Source organism: Salmo trutta, chromosome 16, assembly GCF_901001165.1.
Source record: "Salmo trutta chromosome 16, fSalTru1.1, whole genome shotgun sequence".
NCBI classification, from domain to species: domain Eukaryota; kingdom Metazoa; phylum Chordata; class Actinopteri; order Salmoniformes; family Salmonidae; genus Salmo; species Salmo trutta.
This window is the reverse complement of record NC_042972.1, coordinates 39,067,392-39,080,153: the sequence shown is the minus strand read 5'-3', so window position 1 is coordinate 39,080,153 and position 12,762 is coordinate 39,067,392. Positions and strand designations below refer to the sequence as shown.

General features: G+C 43.1%; 1 protein-coding gene across 9 annotated transcripts in view; it reads right to left on the bottom strand.

Moving 5' to 3' along the window:
- LOC115150726 (eukaryotic translation initiation factor 4 gamma 3) overlaps nt 1-12,762 on the bottom strand; it is a 76,612-nt gene that overhangs the window by 19,930 nt on the left and 43,920 nt on the right. For 6 of the 9 annotated variants that reach the window (XM_029694291.1, XM_029694292.1, XM_029694295.1 and 3 more), the window contains exons 3-7: nt 8,515-8,682; nt 4,850-4,942; nt 4,449-4,499; nt 4,213-4,245; nt 1,847-1,867 (exon numbers count right to left, since the gene is read on the bottom strand). In XM_029694291.1, coding sequence (XP_029550151.1) covers nt 1,847-1,867; nt 4,213-4,245; nt 4,449-4,499; nt 4,850-4,942; nt 8,515-8,682 — 366 coding nt within the window. The remainder of the gene's footprint in view (nt 1-1,846; nt 1,868-4,212; nt 4,246-4,448; nt 4,500-4,849; nt 4,943-8,514; nt 8,683-12,762) is intronic. The other 3 variants (XM_029694294.1, XM_029694297.1, XM_029694300.1) reach the window with 2 other exon arrangements.

Below are 12,762 nucleotides of genomic sequence, written 5' to 3'. Positions count from 1 at the left end.
TGGCAGCAAAAGAGATCCACAAAGACATACTGCAGCAACTTCAATTGTAAAGTACATCAAACCACATCGACTGCGTGCACGCCTGTTCGCAAACTGTGTGGAGATATAGGATCAGAGAATGACAATTTGCCATTTCACACCGAGGCCTGGTGGTTATCAACGGGAAGAATATTGGAAAGATTTTTCGAACTGGATGTAAAAAAAAAAAAGACTTGACTTTCTTTGTGATGAAAAGAAAATGGTGTCTCCTTGCCGATGTAACAGACATAGGCTATTTTGAAAACCGAACGCAAGCATGCAGGGGAAATACAAAAACGTTCTACAGATATGTATTCAGAGGAAATATTTCTTATACATAAGCGAAACCATGCCCCCTTTCCTTGGCTGTGGAAGTTTCTAACAGACAACAGCAGAAGTGAGTGTCCCACAGGAGTGGCGACTGCTCACCTCCAACGCTTTGAAGAGCACCTTGGGACCTACTTCCCGGACTTGGACATGACGTTTGACTGGGTGCAAAATCCGTTTGACTGTGATCCTGGCTCAGTTGGCATGCCAGCAAGTGACATCACAGCTGATTGAGCTGTCATGTGACTGAATGCTGCAGACAACGCATTCACAGGTCATTACGGAGGAGTTTTGGTTCCTGACTCAAAGGGAATACCTTGCCATTTCCCCCTGAGCATTAAAATTCATGGTACCCTTCGCCAGCTCATATCTGTGTGAAGCTGGAAGCTGGATTCAGTGATCTCGTCTGAAATAAAACCAAATATTGATCCAGGTTGGACGTGACAGCAGATATGAGGTGCGCAATGTCGACCACATACCCTGACTTTGAGAAGCTCCGACGTGACATGCATCAAGCACACCCATCTCATTAGTGGTGGTGAAATAAGAGAATCAGAAATGATGTCAGACTGATTTGCAATTGACTGCCATAGCCAGCCCCCCCCCACCCACAAAAAAGTTAACATTGGCTGTTAATTTCAACAACAAAAAATTCTCATGGCTGGGATCATGGGAATTTTCTAATTGGGTTATGGGCCAAAAAAGTTTGGGAACTCCTGCTACATAGCTAATGTAGATATAACTGGGGCCACAATGTACTATAGGGCTGTTCTGTGTTGTTCTGTTAAATGAGGTGAGGTTTTATTTACAATGTGGAAACAGAGCTCTTCTTCATGCGTCATAAAACACAAAATCATAAAAAATGTTCTCATGACTGCAGAAGTTATGTTTGCAGGAAACTAAATATCACAATCAATGGGGTGCTCAGTGCTGCCAAGCTTTTTTTGGGGAGCTCATAAAATGTTATGCAGCAATCAGTGTACTCCAAGCAAGATGAAAGACTCCACAACAGCTGTGGCCTACATCCTAATGACTAGAGCTCAAGGTTACCACAACCAGTTGACTCGGGTTCAATAATTCTTCAGCGATCAGATACCCTGAAGTACACACAATCTTTCTTTAAAATGCGGTTCCTTCCATAAAAATGAAACACTTTTGGAAAGAAGAAGTTAACAGTTCTAATATTCTGCATGCTGTTCATCCAAACTAAGCAAACATGGGAGACTAAGAATGGGCAAGAAGAATGAAGGGAAATTATTGAATGATTACAAAAAGACGTAGGTTAAAGAGAGAGAAAATGAGTGAGTGTGGTGTTCAGGCAGTATTATACTGTTATGTTGGGGGGAGAGAGAGGGGTTTTCTACTGAGCATACTTTAGTTAAGACGATGGCCACTGGAGGGCTCTGGGGTTAGAGGTTAAAGGTAAGGGGTTAGGACCGGTAGGTAGGGGTGTTCCTCATGCCATGCATCTGCAGAGAGTTCTGACAAGAGTTATTATTACCTGGATGGGCCTGAATCCTCCCTTGAGTATTGAAGCAGGAAAGAGAGAAAAGCCAATTGGGAGACTGCACTGATGAGTGTGGAGCCCAACACAAACACAGTGAGCGGGCAATAATTCACAACACACTCGGGTTGGGCGATATAGTTTTGCGCAGTTAATGACTAGATAATTCTAGACTATACAATTGTTGTGCTTATTTAGATATTATAGTCGCAGTGTAATTAAATAACCTTAGTATGGTGAAACTTCCTTTTCAACTGCTCCGTTTTGATTTGTAAAGTTCACATAGAGTATAGTCTTGCACGTCACAATATATCATCAATATCAAATATCACGATATTCGATTTATATTGGCCCAACCCTACAACACACACACACACACACACACACACACACACACACACACACACACACACACACACACACACACACACACACGAGTGTATATATCATAAGGCTTTCCACCTGTTACAATATTGTGCAGCCTGTGGGCCCTTTTGCAGGTTGAGTTGTTCTCAGTCCTAGCGTGGAGCCAGCTGTATTCCCACAGAGATGACTTAGCAACACAGACAGAGTGTGGAGGGCTGTGAGCCTGCGCCACCCTATGGAGGGAGTTATGCGACATCATAGAGCTCTGTCTATCTAGCTGCTACCATTCACCAAGGACTAAACTCAGCCAGGCTCACTGGTGGTGTCATCACAGTGGTATCCCAACACCTCGAGGTACAGACAGAGGGCGGGAGTCTGAGTCAGTCCTGATTGGAACGCTCTTCTCTTCTCTTTCACTTTGCTTTGCTCTGGCAACATGCACGGTAGAATAACTAAGACTTTGCTCCACTTTGGCAGACATGAGCTTGTTAGTATCAGGGAATACCAACAATGCTAGCGCTGCTCATTTCAAACAGAGTATAATGTTATGGAATCAACTGCTTAAGTTAAGATTTAACTCAAAATGTTAATATGATGCTTATATCTGACCTTTCCACGGCTGACATTTTAACTGTTACTGGAAAACTGGAAGAAAACTGCTCACAGTAAACACCAGCTCAAAAACAAAATTATTTTGATGTCTCTACACTGGACGTATAGGCTACAACTAATTTTGACAAATCAAAAAACAACTGTATCCTTTGTCTGACCTCTTGGTTTGCAGCCCTAAACAGTGAAAGACTGAAGTTGATTTCGCAATGAGAAATCAAGAGTAACACGGAGAGGTTGGATGACGCCAGCAGGCTGAATAAAGAGAGGTTTTCGGCAGATGAATGAATTTTCAGATCACTATGTTGCGCTCATTGTGCGGGGAAGATTGCAACTTATGTCAGAGACGAGGCTCATTTTCTCTGAATGTATAATAGCCCTTTTGTTCTGCTTCATCTGCTTTCCAACTCCACTTCCGTGGTGCCACAAGAGAGGCTAGCGCCAGGACAGAGCAGAGCCAGTATGTGACAGTGCATGTACTGTGTACTCTGTGCCAGTAAACAGTTCAGATTCTGACACACTGAGCCTGACTGACCTAGGAGGCTGCCTATTAATAGTCTGTCAAAACGGTCAACACAGAATCATCCAGAAGGATGTTGGACAACAAGTTATGGATGGGGTGGGGTGGGGGGGTGCCTGTCTGCCTGTGTGACCCAGTGTCTTCAAAGGGCATCCAATTTTCATTACGACAGAGAAATAAACAATTACAACAGGAAGGCGCTAGGGGATTCTCGTCTCTGTGCCCAGGCTCATCTCAGCAGTCACATAGTTATGTTCAATCACACACAATCAAAAACACAAACAATTCAAACAAAACTACATGCAATTATATTTATACAAAACAATTATTCATCAGATAATCTAAAACACAAATTGACTCGGAATAACCCTTTCAAAAGGAGAAGGATCGAGAACATAGTGCATGCCAATGTCCGATAAACATCTGAGCAACAGGGCATTAGATGTTCCTAAAATGTTGGAGCAGTGCCATCAGCACCACACTTGTTAACACCAAGTCTGACAAGCAAGTCCACAACAATGCAACATGAGAAGAGAGTCATCACTATAGTATGGCAAACATCTAGCATCGTTGTCTGACTGGCAGTCAGGCAACAGTCATCTTAGATATGCCTTTAACGACTATGTGGAAAGAATCTCAGAGAATGGCTGTTGTCAAACAAATCAGACTGTTGTGTGCCTGGGTGGAAAGCAGGCAGAAGGAGAGACATTCTCATTAACTTAGGGGACACATTTCTGTATAAACGGGGCCAATTTCCACTGAGAGCAGAAGCTCTTTGCCGACCAATAACAGTGGTGTGATGATGTGCACGAAGCAGCTCTAGCTGAGGGAGCAGAAGGGAGAGGACAGAGGAAATGGGGTAAATTACCTGATGGTGGGTTGGTCGAGGGCCCGTCGCAAACTGATTGGGGATAGAGTGTGAGGTCCGGCAGAAAGATAGGGTAGCGATGTCAAAGCAGAGAGAGGAAGAGATTGAAGGAGAGATACAGAGAGACAAGATGAGCAATGAGGGGCACACTGAGGCATGGTAATACAAAACCACAGAGAGAGCAGTGGAGCTGCCACATTGTCATGTTTACTGCCATTAGAGGAGATGATGCAGACCTGGTGGTTCCATATGACAGGGGGGCTGGGGCTGGGGCTGGGCATGGATGACTACATTGAAAGTGCAGATAGAACAGTAAAGTACTTTAAGTATATCATCTTGAAGTCATGGGCATACTGAATCCATACATTATGACTGGGTGACATTTTAATATTAGGTAACACAAAATTATCACACTTAACTTGAACGGCTATCTACAACTTTTAGACTCAAGACTGGAAAGCATCACAGACGTCCAAGTGTGTACAGGACTGCCTGGCAGACACATCAGGGCTAATCATTACTGAACAATCACTACCTCAGATGACATCGTACCCCTCTAGGCCAATCAAAATGTCTGGATTTCCCAAAGCACATCAGTCATAATACATACGTATGACACAGAGAAAGCGGCACTTACCGGGCGACTCTGTGGCTGTGCATTCATTTGCTGGGTCTGAGGAGAATACACTAGAGGTGTGGAGCCAGCATTCTGTCCAGTGGTGTATGGAGACTGTCGTAGGGGGAGGGACAGCGGCGTGAACGTAGGAGAGAGAGGGGTAGAGAGAGGGGGATGCATGTAGGACAGAGAGAAAGGGGAGAACAAGTTGAGGAGAGATTTGATGAATTACAGCGGTTTGAACATTTTACCTGGGTCAAAATAATTTAGACCAACCAAACTGTTGCTCTCCTCACAAATGACGAATAATGGACAGCGTGTGTGTTAGCATGGTAATCTAGTGTAGTAGTTTAGTGAAACACCATTGTCTTACGTCAGATATTTAGATTTTATTTCACCAGGTAGGCTAGTTGAGAACAAGTTCTCATTTACAACTACGACCTGGCCAAGATAAAGCAAAGCAGTGTGACAAAAACAACACAGAGTTACACATGGAATAAACAATAAACAAGCCAATAACAAAATAAACAAGTCAATGACACAGTAGAAAAAAAAGATAGATTGGTGCAGAAGGCCATTGGGCTATCTGATAACTTGCAAACACTCATGGCATAGATTTTTTGAAGAATTTTGTCTACAATATGCAGTCATAACATTCAAAAATGTTACCACGGTGACATTGTCTACTGAACCTCCATCCTTAGAGTCCAAAAACAAATCTGCAGCTAATTTTGATGTTTTCATCACGAGCAAGTCTTAACTACCTAATTATATATCTAGCTAATAAGTATTGTGGTTGCTAGCTAAGCCAGTGAGTCTCATTAATCCATATAAAACGAAAGCGATGTTAACCCAATGCCAGTACACACACTCAATGCTTAATAATTAATAAATACTCCCTCAAGGTAGCTAGTGTAGTACAATTATATCTAATAGTACAATTAATATGTTTTCATGATAAGACAGTGTTCTGCCGTGTTTAGTGCACCGAGTTCTGTAGCAGCTGACTACTCTTGTTGCAACGTTATCGCGTTGGCCGAATGTTACAAAGTAGCGAGTCAAAAGTGCCAGCTATCAGAGTCAAACACATACTTCGGTGCAGTACAACTTCAGCAGCATGCTGGTAAACTAGCTACAGTAATGGCCATTCCAACTAGCACTAGCTAGCTGCTAACAAGTTTGCTCCGCTGATTGACTACAGCTCAGCGTTCAACTGCTCTCAAAGCTCATCACTAAGCTAAGAACCCTGGGACAAATACACCTCCCTCTGCAACTGGATCCTGGACAGGTCACCCCCAGGTGGTAAGGGTAGGCAACAACACATCTGCCAGGCTGATCCTCAACACAGGGTGACCTCAGGGGTGCGTGATCAGTCCCCTCCTGTACTCCCTGTTTACCCAAGCAAGACTCCAACACCATCATTAAGTCTGCTGACGACACAACGGTGAAAGGCCTGATCACCGACAACGATGAGACAGCCTATAGGGAGGAGGTCAGAGACCTGGCAGTGTGGTGCCAGGACAACAACCTCTCCTTCAACATGATCAAGACAAAGGAGATGATCGTGGACTACAGGAAAAGGAGGGCCGAGCATGCCTTCATTCTCATCGACGGGGCTGTAGTGGAGCAGGTCGAGAGCTTCAAGTTCCTTGGTGTCCACATCACCAACAAACTATCATGGTCCAAACACACCAAGACAGCCATGAAGAGGGCACGACAACGCCTATTCCCCCCCAGAGCGCCAAGTCTAGGTCCAAAAGGCTCCTTAACAGCTTCTACCCCCAAGCCATATGACTATTTGCACTGACCCCCCCCCCCCCCTTTCATTTTTTTAAAATGCTGTTGCTACTCGCTGTTTATCATCTACGCATAGTCACTTTTACTCGACTAACCTGTACCCCCGCACATTGACTCGGAACCGGTACCCCCTGTAAATATAGCCTCGTTACTGTTATTTTACTGTGCTACTTTTCTTCTCCCTTTATTTAGTAAATATTATTTTTCTTAACTGCATTACGGGTTAAGGGCTCATAAGTAAGCATCTCACGCTAAGGTCTACACATGTTGTATTCGGCACATGTGAGAAATAAAAATGTCATGAATATTCATGAGTCTCGACATAATCCGTTGGGTGATTGGTTGAGCCTTCTTGAGTGTGTGTAACGTCACACAGATGCATTACACAGAGCTGTCTGACTGCAGCCCACGTCCAGGGAAGAACCGCCATTTCTATTGACTCCTTTCTTGTTCTTCGACTTAACTGTAGCATTGTAGCTAAGCCTAACTATTTTCCTAACCGTAACCTTATTCTCCTAATCTGCTAAAATAATTCACCTAACCTTCTGCGTTAGTACTCCTAAACTGCTACGTTAATTCTCCTAACCTGCTACGCTAGTTCTCCTAACCTGCTACGCTAGTTCTCCTAACCTGCTACGCTAGTTCTCCTAACCTGCTATGTAAACAAACCATCGGTTGCGACAAAGAGAGGGCTTGGTTTCCCTGGAGTTTCCAGAGACGTGGGCCACAGTCAGATAAGCCGCCTCCGACGTCATTTTATAGAATTTGGCAGTGCGTCTAACCGGCCTCACAACCACAGACCACGTGTAACCACACCAGCCCAGGACCTCCACATCCGGTTTCTTCATCTGCGGGATTATCTGAGACTAGCCACCTAGACAGCTGCTGAAACTGTGGGTTTGCACAACCAATCACCAAACAGATATTAATGACCTTGCCTGCGGATATCCTACGAAAGGAAATTTTGCCTCCTGGAGACACTTAGAATGACGTGTTAGAATGACACCATCTGAAGGAAGACAATGGTGAAACACTGAAAAAGACTAATGTTGTCTCAGCCTGTCTGGTACTTTCTGTAGGGGTTAGGCCTGAGAGCTAAATATGGGATATCTTGTGCTTGACTATATCTCCCAGGAGCTTCAATAATACCAGCTCCTGTGTTGCATCACTTCATGTGTGCAGTGGAAGGATTTAATCAGCTCTGCTTGCTCTTATAAAGGAGGCTGGTGGTGTGGCTATATAGCTGGGATAATTCAAGATGTGCCACCGGCTGCAGACACTATTAATAGGCCAGAAAGAGCAGCTGAACACAGAGGGATATGGGAACCCTTTCATCACACACACACCTTACGCAAAGGCTGACTCATTCTGGAATCGCCAATAAGTGTTTTTGTTTGTTTGTGTGTGTGTGTGCGTGCGCTTCAAGGCAGTAGGAGAAACTAGCAAATCCCAGGAGCAGCAATGTAATTGACTTGCTGTACCAGTGACTAATTCATTAACCCTTTAGCAGGCTCTTATGGAGAGCAGAGAGAGCACGCAGCAGCAGTTCAGAAGTTGCTGATGTCCTGTGGAACTAATCATTAAAACAAATGTCCTTCTCTTGGACTATTGACAGGCAGCACACAGGACATACAGAAATACAAAAACACAATATTTGACCAATCAACAGGCCACTCTACATTTAATTCATTAAGAAATGAATGCAAACAAAGCATGTAGCAACAGGCATTTTGATAAAGATGTTACAGAAAAACAGGAGGAGAAAGAATGAGAGATGGAAAGAAAGCGAGAGACAAAAATAAAAACAGACAGAAACACATTGGCAGGCAGACAAACAGACTGACCGACTGACCAAAGGTCATACGCAGAGGATGGCGGCAGAGACTCACCCCTCCGCCTGCCTCCCAACCCTTAGGGTAGCGATATGGGGAAGCTGTGGGTACTGATACCTGAGAGAGCGCCGGTGAGTGGGCATGCCCTGGCGGTGTGCCTGCCAAGTTAGGGTGTCCCTTTGTGATGTCATGAGCCGTGTAGGGAGGACCAGGGTGCCTCGGTACCTACAGCACACAAAGACAAAAAGATAGAGGACATCAGATAATTACAACATGAAAGACAAAGAGGCAGTAGGGTACAGTGCATTCAGAAAGTATTCAGACCCCTCAACTTTTTCCACATTGTTACGTTAGAGCCTTATTCTAAAATTGATAAAATAGGTTTTTCCTCAATCTACACACAATACCCCATAATAACAAAGCAAAAACAGGTCTACACATTTTTGCAAATTTATTAAACAAAATAATTTAAAAATCATATTTTGAAAATTATTCAGACCCTTTACTCAGTACTTTGTTGAAGCACCTTTGGTAGCAATTACAGCCTCTGCTTTGTTCTTGGGTATGACGTTACCAGCTCGGCACACCTGTATTTGGGGAGTTTTTCCCATTCTTCCCTGTAGATCCTCTCAAGCTCTGTCAGGTTGGATGGGGAGGGGCACTGCACAACTATTTTCAGGTCTTTCCAGAGATGTTCGATCAGGTACAAGTCCGGGCTCCAGCTGGGCCACTCAAGGACATTCAGAGACTTGTCCCGAAGACACTCCTGTGTTGTCTTGGCTGTGTGCTTAGGGTTATTGTCCTGTTGAAAGGTGAACCGTCGCCCCAGTCTGCGGGCCTGAGCGCTCTGGAGCAGGTTCTTTAAGGATCTCTGTACTTTGCTCTGTTCATCTTTCCCTCGATCATGACTAGTCTCTCAGTCCCTGCCGCTGTAAAACATCCCCACACCATGATGATGCCACCCCCATGCTTCACCGTAGGGATGGTGCCAGGTTTCCTCCAGACGTGACGCTTGGCATTCAGGCCAAAGAGTTCAATCTTGGTTTCATCAGACCAGAGAATCTGTTTTCTCATGGTCTGAGTGGCTTTTGGCAAATTCCAAGCGGGCTGTCATGTGCCTTTTACTGAGTGGCTTCCGTCGGGCCACTCCACCATAAAGGCCTGATAGGTGGAGTGCTGCAGAGATGGTTGTCCTTCTGGAAGTTTCTCTCATCTCCACAGAGGAACTCTGGAGCACTGTCAGAGTGACCATCAGGTTCTTTGTCACCTCCCTGACCAAGGCCCTTCTCCCCGATTGCTCAGTTTGGTAGGCGGCCAGCTCTAGGAAGAGTCTTGGTGGTTCCAAATTTCTTCCATTTAAGAATGATGGAGGCCACTGTGCTCTTGGGGACCTTCAATGCTGCAGACATTTTTTGGCAACCATACCCAGATCTGTGCCAAAAACACAATCCTGTCTCGGAGCTCTACGGACAATTCCTTCAACCTCACGGCTTGGTTTTTGCTCTGACATGCACTGTCAAATGCGTGATCTTATATAGACAGGTGTGTGCCTTTCCAAATCATGTTCAATCAATTGAATTTACCACAGGTGGACTCCAAACAAGTTGTAGAAACATCTCAAGGATGATCAATGGAAACAAGATACACCTGATCTCAATTTCAAGTCTCATAGCAAATGGTCTGAATACTTATGTAAATAAGGTATGCGTTCTTTATTTTTAATAAATGTGAAACATTTTCTAAAAACCTGTTTTCACTTTGTCATGCATGGTGTGTAGATTGAAATGGATAAACATGTTTTGGCCTTTATCACAATAAGGCTGAAATGTAACAAATTGTGAGAAAAGTCAAGGAGTCTGAATACTTTCCGTATGCACTGTATCCGCTTGTATGTGTGTTGAGTTATATGATATCCTGTATTTATTAGTGTGCTGAAGCTGTAACATTTTGGGAAAGAATTGCTGAGAGAATGTACACACTAGGGTTGCAAAAGGAGGGAATGTAACTAGGAACTTCAGAAATTTACCAGTAATCTACTAGAATTTTGGAAACAATCAAAGATTGTAAGTTCACATGTAGGAGAGATAAAATAAAATATAAAGTTTTGAAAATGAAATATAAAATTACAAAAGCTGTAAAACATTATCCTAAATATAACCCATACATTTAGGGAATAACGTTGATGTTATGTAAGGGTATCAGCATGGAATATAATTTATTCTTCTGCATCTTTCTCTTTCAAAAACAAACGCAACATGCAACAATTTCAAAGATTTTACTGAGTTACAATTCATAGAAGGAAACCAGTCAATTGAAATAAATTCATCAGGCCCTAATCTATGGATTTCACATGACTGGGAATACAGATATGCATCTGTTGGTCACAGACACCTTTAAAAAAATGTAGGGGCGCGGATCAGAAAACCAGTCAGTTTCTGATGTGACCACCATTCATGCAGCGCATGTCGCATGGGGTCGATCAGGCTGTTGATTGTGGACTGTGGTTCCACGCCTCCTCGAACTGGAACGCACTGTCATACACGTCGATTCAGAGCATCCTAAACACGGTCAACATGTCTGATGAGTATGCAGGCCATGGAAGAACTGGGACGTTTTCAGCTTCCAGTAATTGTGTACAGATCCTTGCGACATGGGGCCATGCATTATGCTGAAACATGATGTGACGGCGGCGGATGAACGGCACGACAAAGGGCCTGTCTCTCATCACGGTATCCCTGTACATTCAAATTGCCATCGATAAAATGCAACTGTGTTCGTTGTCCGTAGCTTTTGCCTGCCCATACCATAACCCCAATGTAGCCTATGTTTTTTGTCTCCCCCACGTTGGTTCTGAAATCACCCACTAATTGATTTGTCATTTTTGCAGATTAAGTGTTAACTAGTATTGTAACAATATTTCTTGCTTACGAATTAGCTATGACATAGCCAATTCATATATAGCAGAACTTTAGACTTTTTTGGTCAGCAAGCAAAACTGGGCACAGTGCACAGTTTGACTTGGCTTCTGATATTAACTAGGGTTGTTAACCAAGCAAAATGAGATGCTTAGTTCGACACTGAAGGAGAGGCACATCAGTTGTCAGAGCCTGTAAGTAAGCATTTCACTGTAAGGTCTACGTCTGTTGTATTCGGCGCACGTGACAAATACACTTTGATTTGTCACAAAGTATGAGGCATTTTAAGAAGGAATAGAAAGTAATGAGTTAAACATTTGAGTGAATCTGTGATTCGTTACATTTAAATAGATTTTCTGACCGATGCATGCTACATTTGGATCGGTTTGGGGTCTGCGAACCTATGCAGTCTTATCTTAAACATTTGAATCGGGACCGCATGTGTATCGTTACATCCTTATTTTACACATTTTATTTATTTTACTAAGTTAATATGTCTGTTGTAAATGTATTGGGTTGAACTGGTGGCAGTTGTGAAAAATAGTTGGAAAATGTCATTATTGATTAGATGCTTTTTTTCAGAAGGCTATTTTCCCTTGAACCAGACTTTCCACAAGAAACTAATGGACAATTAGGGCTGGGCAATTTTTCTAATTTATTTGATTAATTCAAATGTAGGTTTTAGCGCGTCATTACCTATATTGCAAGAATCAAGGTATTTTGTATTTTTATGAGCGTTTATGTCCGCTTCTTCTCATGTCTTTTTGGTCTAGTCCCCTTCTGTGCTATATGCATCTTATTCTCTCTCACAAGAGATCATTTATTCCTCTCTGACGAGAAGTTTCAACTTGCTATTGCATTTGATATGGGCACAGAAGCACATTGAGGCATTTTACTGTAATACAGAAGTAAACATTTCGAAAAATGCCCTTTTTATGTATCAACTCCTCTCAAATTGAGCGCAGAGCAGACAACTGAAACAGGAGTTTGAACATTGATTCTGGAAAAGTAATGCTCAGTTTGTCGCGCGACATTGAACTATCGCTAGCAGCATTTTAGCTTAAGATTTATACTAGCCCTCTAGTCTGTTTGATAAATGTGCAATAACCATAAACCACAAAAAGGAAGTGGCAACTCGTTAGAAATAAAGTAGGCCACTTGATTTCAACCTCTGAACAAAGTGGACCGGCTAGCGTGCTGTTCAAACAGTTGGAGACGGACAGAAGGGTGGGTTCATAACAATTCAACTGTTCTACCTTGTTACCTAGCAAATAGATCCAAGTTGGAAATAAGGATTATCTGGCTATTCACTAGCACGTGGGCTTGTGTTTGAAAAATTGTTTACAAGACCTTTTCTATAATTCCTGCTACAAGAAGTATTAGTGAATGT